The sequence below is a fragment of the Xyrauchen texanus genome, chromosome 26 (genome assembly GCF_025860055.1).
Source record: "Xyrauchen texanus isolate HMW12.3.18 chromosome 26, RBS_HiC_50CHRs, whole genome shotgun sequence".
Classification (NCBI taxonomy): Eukaryota; Metazoa; Chordata; class Actinopteri; order Cypriniformes; family Catostomidae; genus Xyrauchen; species Xyrauchen texanus.
The window spans coordinates 2,677,858-2,693,542 of record NC_068301.1 but is presented as its reverse complement, the minus strand read 5'-3'; the positions used below and the strand labels follow the sequence as shown (position 1 = coordinate 2,693,542).

At 39.2% G+C, this 15,685-nt stretch overlaps 1 protein-coding gene across 1 annotated transcript in view; it reads right to left on the bottom strand.

The window, feature by feature from the left end:
* Nucleotides 1-1,436: 1,436 nt before the first annotated feature.
* Nucleotides 1,437-15,685, bottom strand: part of trpn1 (transient receptor potential cation channel, subfamily N, member 1) — a gene marked incomplete at its 5' end in the record, with an annotated part of 34,977 nt that continues 20,728 nt past the window's right edge. Inside the window, 5 exons of the mRNA XM_052092304.1 lie at nucleotides 1,437-3,578; nucleotides 7,702-7,848; nucleotides 9,810-10,726; nucleotides 11,076-11,533; nucleotides 15,460-15,666. Of these exons, the coding sequence (XP_051948264.1) occupies nucleotides 3,424-3,578; nucleotides 7,702-7,848; nucleotides 9,810-10,726; nucleotides 11,076-11,533; nucleotides 15,460-15,666 (1,884 nt within the window). The remainder of the gene's footprint in view (nucleotides 3,579-7,701; nucleotides 7,849-9,809; nucleotides 10,727-11,075; nucleotides 11,534-15,459; nucleotides 15,667-15,685) is intronic.

The following is a 15,685-nucleotide window of genomic DNA, read 5'->3' as shown; positions in this document are numbered from 1 at the left end:
TCTTGTTTTAAACAGCCAGATGAAAAGAGCTTTTACTGATGTAAAATGAGCAAAACAGGATATGTTAATGTCTCGTGTTTGGTCTATATGTCTAATAAATGCAAACTAATCCATCACATGAAAGAGTAACTTACGGTTACACAATGTGGTTCATTTCAGGACATTTCGGGAAAACAGATCTTTTCATTTTCATACAAATACTCATTTTCCTCTTGATGCAGGTGAGTTACTCTCTGGGTCTCTCTGCACCTCTCAGAGCCAAAATTGAACGTTCACAAAAGTGAAAAATCGACCTCGTTATAAATGTTTACTCTCCCACTCATTGCTCTGTCCAAAGTTAAACCTGACCGAGAATTCAGACTCATAAACGGATGATCAGTTTTAAGGGTAGAAGCCATTCATCTCCACTGAAAACCACTCGCCTCTCATTTGGCATAAAGCAGGTTATCGAGAGGCACTTCCTGTTTCAGAGAACGCAAGAGTGGAAATCGTCTGACTGACTCTACGACGCCTGGTTAACCTCACTTCACAATGGAGGAATGGGACATCAGCGTATGCAATCAACACGTTCTTCTCAAGTCTTCCTATAAGTTAACCAATGGGTTTGTGTCGAAACATGCCACTTTACTCCCCTTGAGACAAATCAATTAACCAATGCAACTTCAATTCTTTTAGCTAATTTCATCATTCATAGACAGGGCTGGACTGGGAAGAGAAATCGGCCCGGGATTTCACATAGCAACTGGCCCAAAAGTTGAGCGGGGTGTGTTCGATGTCCTTTTCTGCATATCGCGGCGCCGTTTTGTGGTCCGTTCAGCATAATGCGGCGGCACATTTTAGCTTATCGCGGCCCATTCGGCCCGTTTCGTGGCCGACCCACCGGCCCACTTGGTTCTCCTGATGGCCAGTCCACCCCTGATCGGCTTCAATGTCCATCGTCCCTCCAGGAAAATGCCCGGTATGCCAGATTACCAGTCCAGCCCTGTTGCAGTGGAGCCTACGGTCAATTGTCAATCAAATGTATGAGGTTTTAGTAATCTGGCATATTTATTAACGTATATACATCAAATTGTATTAATTTGAAGATGTCCCAGAGAGCAACATAGAGCGGGCCAAATATGGCTCACATTTGGCATTTCTGGTTTGGTCCGGCAGTGGAATTGTAACGCGTTTCACGTGAGCCCGGACAACTTTTCATGTCTAACAGTTGTAATTGCATCTCTTAGTGGGACAGACAGAATGAAGGACTTGTTGAGCTCGGTCGTTCGAGATACAAAGCAGATGAAAGGTCAGGCGTGTCGTCAAATCAGTCCGGAATAGTTTCTCTTCAACAATAACAACAGTAAAGGACAAACAGTGTAATTACAGGAAATAATGATGATGTCATTGTTGATATGCTTCAATAAGGCAGGTTTTCCTTTTAGTATCCCCCATGATGCAATTGTTTTTATTTCTGTTTTCAGGATAAGTGGAGACACAAACAGATTTAGGAACATTTGTGAGATTGTTGACATCATAATAATACGGTTTAAAGCTGAAGTGTGTATTTCGTTGTGTGTTACAATACTTTCTCCTATCCCAGTTTAATATGCAGAGACAACGATAAGCAAGTCGTTCATGGGTTAATTTATCGAAAACTGTAAACACTGTGGCGTTTAAAAATGCATGTTTGTTTTGAGCGAGCAGCTTAGACCCGCCCCAAAAACGTTACTCGACCAATGGCGTGAGTTGGGGGCGGGAATATCTGACAACTGCAAAAGAGGGGCGTATTTGGAAAGCTGTTTTGAAAACATCGTTTATTTTTGCGATTCGTTCAGTGGCGCAGAAATGACATACTACAGCTTTAATAAAACAGAGTGACTTTTGCTGCGTTCACATTATTGACAGAATTACAGCGATTTTCTGACTGTAACGGTTGCATTTTATGGAGTGCGTAATCACTAGTTGGAAACTCTGAGTTTTATTAAAGATTTGATTTACCCCCTTATACGATGCGATTTCAGATTAAAAAACAACCAAATCTGGTGCAACAGTTAAATGTAATTTGGGGGACCTGGGTAGCTCGGCGAGTATTGACGCTGACTGCCACACCTGGAGTCGTGAGTTCGAACTCCAGCCGGGTCTCCTAAGCAACCAAATTGGCCCGGTTGCTAGGGAGAATAGAGTCACATGGGGTAACCTCCTCGTGGTCGCTATAATGTGGTTCTCGCTCTCAGTGGGGCGTGTGGTGAGTTGTGCGTGGATGCCGCGGAGAATAGCGTGAAGCCTCCACATGCGCTACGTCTCCGCGGTAACGCGCTCAACAAGTCACGTGATAAGATGCGCGGGTTGCCGGTCTCAGACATTTACATTACATTTATGCATTTGGCAGACGCTTTTATCCAAAGCGACTTACAGTGCACTTATTACAGGGACAATCCCCTCGGAGCAACCTGGAGTTAAGTGCCTTGCTCAAGGACACAATGGTGGTGACTGTGGGGATCAAACCAGCAACCTTCTGATTACCAGTTTACCAGTTATGTGCTTAGACCACTACACCACCACCACTCAGAGGTGGAGGCAACTGAGATTCGTCCTCCGCCACCCGGATTGAGGCGAGTCACTACGCCACCACGAGGACTTGGAGCGCATTGGGAATTGGGCATTACAAAATAATTTGGTAGCAACGACTATTTCAGCCAATATTCAGTCCGTTCTTTGTTCTTTAAATATTTGTGAGAGTGTACAGAGATGAATTAAGGTCATGATGAATTATTTTGCTGTCATTACCAACAAAGCCACGCATTATGGTGCTATGAGTAGAATAAGAAGAGTTACTACTGTAATTTCGACACAATGTGAACGCAACATTTCAAAATAAAGTTGAGAGAACAGACCCCTGAAAACACATATTAAAGTATCATTTAAATAAACATGTGGTGCATATACAGTAGATTATTGTATAACTCTATGTTGCATGAGTGCCATTTACATGTAGGTTCTGTAGAAATAAAATTAGATAAAAAAAGGACAAAGACAAAATATAGATATTCATGCATATCATTAACACTGATATTTCTGCGGCACTGGTAGTACAAAAAATAAACAAATATTAATACTGTAAAACACCCTTGTGGCAGTGCTTTAGCATTTTTTCTCATTGTATAATGCAACATTCCATTGAACTCAACGAATTTCCAACTTCCCACATGGAAAAATGCAATAGAATGACACAATTCTGATTTGACTGAGGTGACATCACAACACAAACACACTAATTATGAGCTTTAAAACGACATCTTTCATTAAAGTGACTAGTGAGCAGTGAATATGAGAAATAGACGAAGGTTGCAGACAAGCTAAAGCTAATGCTACTGCATTAGACAGGAAGTGGAGGTGGATCTGGGCTCAGGTGTGAGAGTGATGCTAATAGTCAGTGCAAACTCATCTGTCACGATGAAGAGGATGGTCATTCGTCTCAGATGGGGATCTGTCTCTCTGGCGATGCCGAGTTAAGAACTGCTGGACCACTGACGGCCAATCAACAACATTCTCCACGCGCAACTGTCCGCCAGTCCTGGACAGTGTAATCTGACCATCTGCACGGTAAAACGACAGAATGCATTCAGGTTGGCAACATACTACATGCTAACACCTGACAACATTTGGGTAATTAAGATAACAGTACTTAAGACACATCAAAAGAGAAGTTAAGAGTGATTCACCATCTTTCTAGTAAGAACCCCTTCATTAGCATTAGAACATTTACTATTCACAAACTATAATCATCCTGTAAATTAACACAAAATCTTAAAATTTGTTGTCCCTTATATATATATATATATATAAATAATATACTGTTTATAAAATATATAATATAAAAAAATATATAATTATTAGTGCTGTCAGTTGGTACTTTTTTTAGTCACGAATAACCGCATACACTTTCACAGCTAATCGTGATTAACTGCATACAATTACGCGATTAATCACATAAGTTTCATAGTTAACCATGATTAAGCGCATAAGTTTCATAGTTAACCGACTTGATGATTAATCGACTTTATGGACGTAGCAGTTTTAGTCGCTGATTAAATGCTGATGTTCTGTGATAGCTAACCGTGAATAATCGCTAAATTTCCATAGTCAATCGCGATTAATCGCACAAATTCCATTGCTAACCGCGAGTAAGCGTATAAGATTCATAGTCAACCGCGAGTAAGCGCATAAGTTTCATAGTTAACCGCGAGTAAGAGCATAAGTTCCATAGCTAACCGCGAGTAAGCGCATAAGTTTCATAGTTAACCGCAAGTAAGAGCATAAGTTTCATAGTTAACCGCGAGTAAGCTCATAAGTTTCATAGTTAATCGCGAGTAAGCGCATAAGATTCATAGTTAACCGCGAGTAAGCGCATAAGTTTCATAGTTAACCGCGAGTAAGCGCATAAGATTCATAGTTAACCGCGAGTAAGCGCATAAGTTTCATAGTTAACCGCGAGTAATCGCATAAGTTTCATAGTTAACCGTGAGTAATCGCATAAGATTCATAGTTAACCGTGAGTAAGAGCATAAGTTTCATAGTTAACCGCGAGTAAGCGCATAAGTTTCATAGTTAACCGCGAGTAAGCGCATAAGTTTCATAGTTAACCGCGAGTAATCGCATAAGTTTCATAGTTAACCGTGAGTAATCGCATAAGTTTCATAGTTAACCGTGAGTAATCGCATAAGTTTCATAGTTAACCGTGAGTAATCGCATAAGTTTCATAGTTAACCGTGAGTAAGCGCATAAGATTCATAGTTAACCGTGAGTAATCGCATAAGTTTCATAGTTAACCATGAGTAATCACATAAGTTTCATAGTTAACCGCGAGTAATCGCATAAGTTTCATAGTTAATCGTGATTAATCGCATAAGATTCATAGTTAACCGTGAGTAAGCGCATAAGATTCATAGTTAACCGTGAGTAAGAGCATAAGTTTCATAGTTAACCGTGAGTAAGAGCATAAGTTTCATAGTTAACCGCGAGTAATCGCATAAGTTTCATAGTTAATCGCGATTAATCGCATAAGATTCATAGTTAACCGCGAGTAATCGCATAAGATTCATAGTTAACCGCGAGTAAGCGCATAAGATTCATAGTTAACCGCGAGTAAGCGCATAAGATTCATAGTTAACCGCGAGTAAGCGCATAAGATTCATAGTTAACCGTGAGTAAGCGCATAAGATTCATAGTTAACCGCGAGTAAGCGCATAAGATTCATAGTTAACCGCGAGTAAGCGCATAAGATTCATAGTTAACCGTGAGTAAGCGCATAAGATTCATAGTTAACCGCGAGTAAGCGCATAAGTTTCATAGTTAACCGCGAGTAAGCGCATAAGTTTCATAGTTAACCGCGAGTAAGCGCATAAGATTCATAGTTAACCGCGAGTAAGAGCATAAGATTCATAGTTAACCGCGAGTAAGCGAATAAGATTCATAGTTAATCGCGAGTAAGCGCATAAGATTCATAGTTAACCGTGAGTAAGCGCATAAGATTCATAGTTAACCGTGAGTAAGCGCATAAGATTCATAGTTAACCGTGAGTAAGCGCATAAGTTTCATAGTTAACCGCGAGTAAGCGCATAAGTTTCATAGTTAACCGTGAGTAAGAGCATAAGATTCATAGTTAACCGCGAGTAAGCGCATAAGTTTCATAGTTAACCGCGAGTAAGCGCATAAGTTTCATAGTTAACCGCGAGTAAGCGCATAAGTTTCATAGTTAACCGCGAGTAAGCGCATAAGTTTCATAGTTAACCGTGAGTAAGAGCATAAGATTCATAGTTAACCGTGAGTAAGCGCATAAGATTCATAGTTAACCGTAAGCGCATAAGTTTCATAGTTAACCGTGAGTAAGCGCATAAGTTTCATAGTTAACCGCGAGTAAGCGCATAAGTTTCATAGTTAACCGCGAGTAAGCGCATAAGTTTCATAGTTAACCGTGAGTAAGCGCATAAGTTTCATAGTTAACCGCGAGTAAGCGCATAAGTTTCATAGTTAACCGCGAGTAAGCGCATAAGTTTCATAGTTAACCGTGAGTAAGCGCATAAGATTCATAGTTAACCGTGAGTAAGCGCATAAGATTCATAGTTAACCGTGAGTAAGCGCATAAGATTCATAGTTAACCGTGAGTAAGAGCATAAGATTCATAGTTAACCGTGAGTAAGAGCATAAGATTCATAGTTAACCGTGAGTAAGAGCATAAGATTCATAGTTAACCGCGAGTAAGAGCATAAGATTCATAGTTAACCGTGAGTAAGCGCATAAGATTCATAGTTAACCGTGAGTAAGCGCATAAGTTTCATAGTTAACCGTGAGTAAGCGCATAAGTTTCATAGTTAATCGCATAAGTTCAATAGTTAATCGCGATTAACCGCATAAGTTTTCATAGATAACCGTGAGTAAGCGCACAAGTCTGCATAGTTAATCGCATACGTTTCATAGTTAATCACCATTAATAGTAGATTTTGAAAGTACTGAAATAATTATTTTCCTGTCAAAATGCCTTTATTTCCTTCACAGGAAAGAAAACAAAACAATCCGTAACAATATAATGCTTCAGTAACATTCTCCAAACAAAGCCTTCCACAGTATAAAGATAGAAATGCTCTAAAGTAGCACTAATTCAAGTAACATTAAACGAAAATTTGCATTTGACTTGATAAGAACAGTAGAGGTCTGCTTCCCAACCCAAGCCCAACTGGACCCTACCTGGACGCCATGTTTCGGATCAGATTCGGGACAAGTAGAACTTCGGATCAGGTTTATAATTAATGAAAAAGTTTATATTATTATTATTATTAATATTATTATTAAAAACAAATTAATATATGAATTTAATTGTAATATAATATAGGCTATTATATATATTTGTACTTTTTAATGCGCTCTTACTCACAGACATGCGTGAGAGTGTATCTGCACTATTTTTCAATAGTTTTTCTACATACACATGCAAGACGGATATCTTTGATTGTTGTGCCATCGTGTCTTACTGTTTTTTTTGTGTCTCGCACAGTGCCGCCACATCTTTTTTTTTCCCTTTATCTCCCCAATTTGGCACACCCAATTCCCAATGTGCTCTAAGTCCTCGTGGTGGCGCAGTGACTTGCCTCCGCATCTGAGACCGTCAATCCGCGCATCTTATCACGTGACTTGTTGAGCGCGTTACCGCGGAGACTTAGCGCGTGTGGAGGCTTCATGCTATTCTCCGCGGTATCCACGCTCAACTCACCACATGAACCACATTATAGCGACCACGAGGAGGTTACCCCATGTGACTCAACCCTCCCTAGCAACCGGGCCAATTTGGTTGATTAGGAGACCTGGCTGGAGTCAAACTCACGACTCTAGGGGTGGTAGTCAGCGTCAATACTCGCCGAGCTACCCAGGCCCCGACACCACATCAAGTTAAAAAGAAAATACATTTTTAAAAATGCATCTCAAGACACCTGCGCTCTTGTTCTTCTGCAGGAAAGTTTCAGCACTTCTATGATTACGATGTTTCGGGTTCTGGCTTTAAAATTGCTAACACAAGTCAGGTCGGGTCAGGTCACATGATCTGGGATACGGACTTCACCTTAATGCCTGTGCAGACCTCTAAAAGAGCAGGCATCGACTTTTCTCTCGTATGAAACATGTATTTTAACTAATGTGAAGTGGGGTGTGATTGTCATGTGTACTTGCCCTCAGGGAGAATCTGTGCTCTCTTATTTTCTTTGACCCAACTGACGGATGTTTGGGCAAGCAGATCAAGTGAGCGAGAATCAGACAGGCCTTCAGCATTAATGTCTGCATTCATCAGATCATCACCATCACCTGAGCACATCTTACCTTTAAGGACACAGAAATGAACACAGACACACATTTCATGTATTACTAACATACTAACGCTGTGCTATCAGTTTCAACTATTTCTTTGTAATATGAAGAATACAAATATTAATGTGTGAGCAACCGTAAATTGGTGTTTCTTCAACTTCTTGCACTTTTAACACTGTGGACTTCTAGAACATAAAGCTTCATTAAAAAAATCCCACCAAAGTGTCAATAAAATGACCGACTCCATCTTGCTATGGCTAATTTTATAGCTAACATTATATGTAATTAGATAATATTGTCACACTTTTTGCATAATCTGGCAAAATTAGATCTGGATTTAAAATGACGCTCAATAAAAATATTTGATATTCCCCTTGATTATTCTGCACTCGTATTTCATCTTAAACAGGCTCTTCAATGACACTTTTGTCCACTTTTCATTTTAATTTAAAAGTTAAAATATGAAATAAACTAAATATTTTTATTTTATTTAGATTTTATTTGTATAATATCCTTTGCTATTAAATATTATTTAATTCATGTTTATTATTATTTATGTTTTTATTATTATTATTAATGATTTTTATTTTTTATTATTATTATTAATGTTTTTTTATTATTTTATTATTATTTATTATTATTATTATTATTAATGGTTTTTATTATTTTATTATTATTAATTATATTTTTATTATTTTACTATAATTATTATTTATGTTTTTATTATTATTATTATTATTAATAATAATGTTTTTTATTATTTTATTATTATTATTTATGGTATTGTTATTATTATTGTTTTTTATTATTATTTTATTATTATTATTTTTTATGTTTTTATTAATATTATTATTATTAATAATGTTTTTGATTATTTTACTATAATTATTATTTATGTTTTTATTATTATTATTATTATTATTATTAATGGTTTTGTATTATTTTATTATTATTATTATTAATAATGTTTTTATTATTTTACTATAATTATTATTTATGTTTTATTGGTGCCAAAACCTGGGAAGGGACACTGCCGTCCACCCGGGGAGCGCCGCTGCCATCTGCCGGAGTACCCCGACCACCCGGATGCGGGGAATGGCCGCCGTCCCCGGGGCAAGTGGGGACTGGATTCCCCAACCACCTGGAGCGATGGAGCCGCTGCCAGGGTCGGAGGAATGCCCTGCCGTCCCCCAGAAACGCGGAGGGGTCGAGGTTAGACCGCCGTCCGCGAGGGGAGGGGGGAAGTAACTCCCCGATTGCCTGGAGCAGTAGGGCCACTGCCAGGGGTGGAGGAGTGTCCCCAGGTGCCGCCAGAAAAGCGGAGGGGCATTCTGTCCGCTGAGGGTCGGAGCTTTGACTCCGGTTTGCCTGGAGAGGAGCGGCTGTCATCTGCCGGAGAGTGTGGCAGAGTGTTTGAGGACCATGCGACGGTATGTCAGAAAACCGGTGAGTGAGCTTCTCTCTCTCTCTCTGTTGCACCGTGTTGGCCTTTTCCCTCGCCTATTTTTTTTTTGTTGCTGATGTTTTTCCCCTCCTGTGTCCTCCCAGGTCGAGGAAGGTGGGGATGACCTGATGGGGCGCAAAGCACGCCCCACCCGAGGGAAAGGGGGTATGTCATGCCGGTGGCACCCCGGCCTGAGGTAACGCCGGGAGGAGTGTGGAGCGGAGGGGGGCGGGTCCGGGCTAGAATGTCGCACGTAAGGGCGTGCGAGGGATAAAGGTGGCCGGTGACGAGGGTTCGAGAGAGAGAGAATTACGGGCATGTCCGTCGTGTGTGTGTGTGTTTATGTTTGTGCTTTTGTTTTGAGTTTAATTAAATTATTATTTATATTGACAAGCCGGTTCTCGCCGCCTCCTTTCCATCGAACTACGTTACAGTGACATTCATAAAAAAAGTTAACTGTTCATCTGAATAAAATAAACCCCTGAAGCATTAAACCAAGAAACACTCAAATATGAAAAGTGAATCATACCTCCACGTTTGCACAGGAACTTGACATAGTAGAACAGATTGGTGAAAAGATTTAACGGAGACGGAATTCCAGACTTGCTGCTAATATCTCGAATCAGAATGGCACGGCCGAACTTCCACTCCGTGTCGGACTGGGCCTGGATGCGCTGGTAAGTGTCACTCATCATGGCAATGAGCAAGTTGATCAACACAATAAAAGTCACCACCAGATATACACCAAAAACCATTTTAGCCAAAATAGCTGTCGCCGGAGGTGACCTTTCCACATCGGGAATTTTATCCGGTTCGGTCAAACCAAACAATGCAAAGAACAGAAGCACAGACATATTTAAAGGGCCAGGCACAGTGACTTCTGTAGCATTGACTGTACTGTTTGAATCCTGAAGAATTTCTGGTGGATATAGAGGTTGGCATAAGGCTGTGAGACTCAACGTGAAAGCCGTATGGAATAGCATAAGGATGACAGCGAAACGGCACAGATCTTTTATCAAGTCTCGTATAATGATGGCCCACGGGCCGAACAAGTGATGGAACGTCAAGAATTCCAGAAGTTGTATAAATCCCAACGTCATTGCAACGGCAAGGAGGACGTTCCGGGCAAACAGGCAGTGAAGATGAGCCGGTGGCCACCACTGGGTGAAGACAGCCATGACGTGGCAGAGCAGCGCAGCAGCGGAAAACCCTAGTAGGAGCAGTCGAATCCATGCTAAACCAGTGCGTTCACCTGGGAAGGTCAGTTCAGATACCAGCATTCCACACAGCCAGATCAGCAATAGACATTCAGACCAGCTGGGCACGAGACGGCCTTCGGAGAGCGGGCTTATGGGTGGGTAAACGATCGTCAAGATGAAGAGGGCCAATAGGAAGACGTGCGACACCAGATGACTCATGAACTTCACAATGGGGATGGTGTTGAAGCTGTGTGGAGTTTAGAAAACAAAGACACAAATTTGTCCTCAACCTCAAGACATACAGTATATATGATGGTTATTATTATTCATTTTGAAAATAGTAACATTTGTATTTAGAAATGAATCAATAGTGATCAGTGGTAATTTAGAGAGTTTCCATAGATCAATACATCTCAAAAACTCACTTTTAGAGATACAAAATATAGATTAAACTAAAACAGACCTATAAATATGTATCTTTAAAAGAAACATAACTGCTATGTCCTATGTTGTCCTATGTTCCAAGAATCAGTGAATTGTGCAGCTCCTTTAAAAGTAAATGTAAATGTACAATTTGAGAATGTCAAAGCCTTTACCTGTGTCTCAGTGGCAGTGAGAGGGCGAGCCACAGAGGAGGACAGAGAAGCAAGCAGAAGAACAACAGAAGAATCTTCCACGTGTCCCATTGTAAGCTTCCATACCACACATCCGTCAGGTACTTCTGTACTGCTGGGTGAGACACCACACCTTTCTGTCTTCCCTCGATTAGGCAGTCCAGCACACTGGCACCTCGACGGTCCACAGCCCGGAGGACTGGACCTGCACCGAGACCCCCTGCCAAGGCAGCTAGAGTTAAGAGGTCAGAGGCCATGACCTCACAGTGACGAGCAGCGGCGTGCAGGTCGACTGAACGCTCCTTCTCTCTAAGTGCGGCCAGAGTCAGAGCTCGTGAAAGACGGACAGCTGTATCCAGTGGAGCGGCAGAGTGCAGGACAAACTCTTCCAGAGCAAGATTATCATTCATCTGCCCGCACACCATCAGATTGAAAACAAACTGTAGACAAAACATGATCAGATAAAAAAAACTGCAGACCAATAATAATCAGATTAAAACATTAACTACAGACAAACACCACCAATTTAAACACAAACTGCAGACACATCATGATCAGATTAAATCTGCAACCAAAACATCATCAAATTGAAAACAAACAAAAGATAAAACATTACATTAAAAACTAAAATGCAGACAAACACCATCAGACTGAATAACTGCAGACAAAGCACCATCAGATTAAACACAAATTGAAGATAAAACACCATCAGATTAAACAAACTTCAGACAAAACACCATTAAATAAAAGAAATACAGAAATAACAAAACATCATCTTATTGAAAACAAACAGCAGACAAAACACCATCAGATTAAAACAAATTAGTTAAAAATCATCAGACTGAAAACAAACAACAGACGAAACACCATAAAGTTAAAACACAAATTTAAAACACCATCAGATTAAACACAATCTACAAATGAAACATCAGATCAAACACAAACAGCAGACAAAACACCCTCAGATTCAAACACTTACTGCAAACAAAACACCCTCAGATTCAAACAAACTACAGACAAAACATAAGATTTAAACAAACTAGAGATAAAAAAGCACCATCAGATTCAAAACACTTACTGCAGAAAAAAACATCAGATTGAACAAACTGCAGACAAAACACCATCAGATTCAACAAACTGCAGACAAAACACCCTCAGATTCAAACAAACTACAGACAAAACATAAGATTTAAACACTTATTGCAGACAAAACACCATCAGATTCAACAAACTGCAGACAAAACACCCTCAGATTCAAACACTTACTGCAGAAAAAACACCATCAGATTCAAACACTTACTGCAGACAAACACCATCAGATTCAAAAATTTACTGCAGACAAAACACCATCAGATTCAAATATTTACTGCAAACAAAACACCATCAGATTCAAACACTTACTGCAGACAAAACACCATCAGATTCAACAAACTGCAGACAAAACACCCTCAGATTCAAACACTTACTGCAGACAAAACACCATCAGATTCAAACACTTATTGCAGACAAAACACCATCAGATTCAAACACTTACTGCAGAAAAAAACCATCAGATTCAAACACTTACTGCAGACAAAACACCATCAGATTCAACAAACTGCAGACAAATCACCATCAGATTCAAAAATTTACTGCAGACAAAACACCATCAGATTCAAACACTTATTGCAGACAAAACACCCTCAGATTCAAACACTTACTGCAGACAAAACACCATCAGATTCAAACACTTACTGCAGACAAAACACCATCAGATTCAAAAATTTACTGCAGACAAAACACCATCAGATTCAAATATTTACTGCAAACAAAACACCATCAGATTCAAACACTTACTGCAGACAAAACACCATCAGATTCAACAAACTGCAGACAAAACACCCTCAGATTCAAACACTTACTGCAGACAAAACACCATCAGATTCAAACACTTATTGCAGACAAAACACCATCAGATTCAAACACTTACTGCAGACAAAACACCATCAGATTCAAAAATTTACTGCAGACAAAACACCATCAGATTCAAATATTTACTGCAAACAAAACACCATCAGATTCAAACACTTACTGCAGACAAAACACCATCAGATTCAACAAACTGCAGACAAAACACCCTCAGATTCAAACACTTACTGCAGACAAAACACCATCAGATTCAAACACTTATTGCAGACAAAACACCATCAGATTCAAACACTTACTGCAGAAAAAACCATCAGATTCAAACACTTACTGCAGACAAAACACCATCAGATTCAAACACTTATTGCAGACAAAACACCATCAGATTCAACAAACTGCAGACAAATCACCATCAGATTCAAAAATTTACTGCAGACAAAACACCATCAGATTCAAACACTTATTGCAAACAAAACACCATCAGATTCAAACACTTACTGCAGACAAAACACCCTCAGATTCAAACACTTACTGCAGACAAAACACCATCAGATTCAAACACTTACTGCAGACAAAACACCATCAGATTCAAACACTTACTGCAGACAAAACACCATCAGATTCAAACACTTACTGCAGACAAAACACCATCAGATTCAAACACTTACTGCAGACAAAACACCATCAGATTCAAACACTTATTGCAAACAAAACACCATCAGATTCAAACACTTACTGCAGAAAAAACACCCTCAGATTCAAACACTTACTGCAGACAAAACACCATCAGATTCAAACACTTACTGCAGACAAAACACCATCAGATTCAAACACTTACTGCAGACAAAACACCATCAGATTCAAACACTTACTGCAGACAAAACACCATCAGATTCAAACACTTACTGCAGACAAAACACCATCAGATTCAAACACTTATTGCAAACAAAACACCATCAGATTCAAACACTTACTGCAGACAAAACACCATCAGATTCAAACACTTACTGCAGACAAAACACCATCAGATTCAAACACTTACTGCAGACAAAACACCATCAGATTCAAACACTTACTGCAGACAAAACACCATCAGATTCAAACACTTATTGCAAACAAAACACCATCAGATTCAAACACTTACTGCACACAAAACACCCTCAGATTCAAACACTTACTGCAGACAAAACACCCTCAGATTCAAACACTTACTGCAGACAAAACATCCTCAGATTCAAACACTTACTGCAGACAAAACACCCTCAGATTCAAACACTTACTGCAGACAAAACATAAGATTTAAACAAATTAGAGATAAAACCAAACAAACAAAATAGACGAAAAACCATCAGATTAAACACAAACTACAGATCAGACATCAGATCAAACACAAACTGAAAACGGGACACCATCAGATTCAAACAAACTACAGACAAAACATAAGATTTAAACAGACTACAGACAAAACATAAGATTTAAACAGACTACAGACAAAACAAGATTTAAACAAACTACAGACAAAATATAAGATTTAAACAGACTACAGACAAAACAAGATTTAAACAAACTACAGACAAAACATAAGATTTAAACAGACTACAGACAAAACATAAGATTTAAACAAACTACAGACAAAATATAAGATTTAAACAGACTACAGACAAAACAAGATTTAAACAAACTACAGACAAAACATACGATTTAAACAAACTACAGACAAAACATAAGATTTAAACAGACTACAGACAAAACAAGATTTAAACAAACTACAGACAAAATATAAGATTTAAACAGACTACAGACAAAACATAAGATTTAAACAGACTACAGACAAAACACCCTCAGATTAAAACACAAACGGCAAACAAAACATCAATGGATTGAAACAAGCTGCAGACAAAACATAAGATTAGAACAGACTACAGACAAAACACCCTCAGATTAAAACACAAACGGCAAACAACATCAGATCACACAAAATACAGACAAAACACAATAAAATAGAACACAAGCTAAATATAAAACCTTATAGGATTGAACAAACTACAGACAAAACACATTTTTAATTCAAAGAACAAAAACTACAGACAAAACAGCACAATATTGCTTTCAACTTAAGATAAAACATCAGATCACACACAAACACATCAGATGTAACACAAACAGAACATTTTAACATACATTTGGACCAAAACACCATCAGAAAAAGACATATAACAGAATAGCATCAGACATGAGATCTAACAATAATACTGTCCTCTAGTGGCACAAAAGAGAAAATACCCACATGAGCAACCAATCATATTTAGAAGATCCTTCTTTGGGCACTTAATTATAATTAAAATGATCTACAGAACCCCAAGCGTAAAGTACCGACTCCTCTTAATTTCACTCTTGTGTTTGGATATTAGTGAGAGACACAGAATGACAGACAGATAGAAGAAATGATGAGGAGACTCACCTTCTTGTCTTCCAGTAGACGTAGCGTGTTCTTCTCTCTTCTGAGCAGGAATATGGCGGTGGACTCGTGGTTCTCCTGAGCAGCGTATTGCATTGGGGTCTGTCCAGCATGACACTCCACACACGGTGAAGCGCCGCTTTCCACCAGGAACGACACGACCTCAAGACAGCCCGCTTTAGCAGCATAGTGCAGTGGAGTCCAGCCACTCTGAACACAAGCACATGAT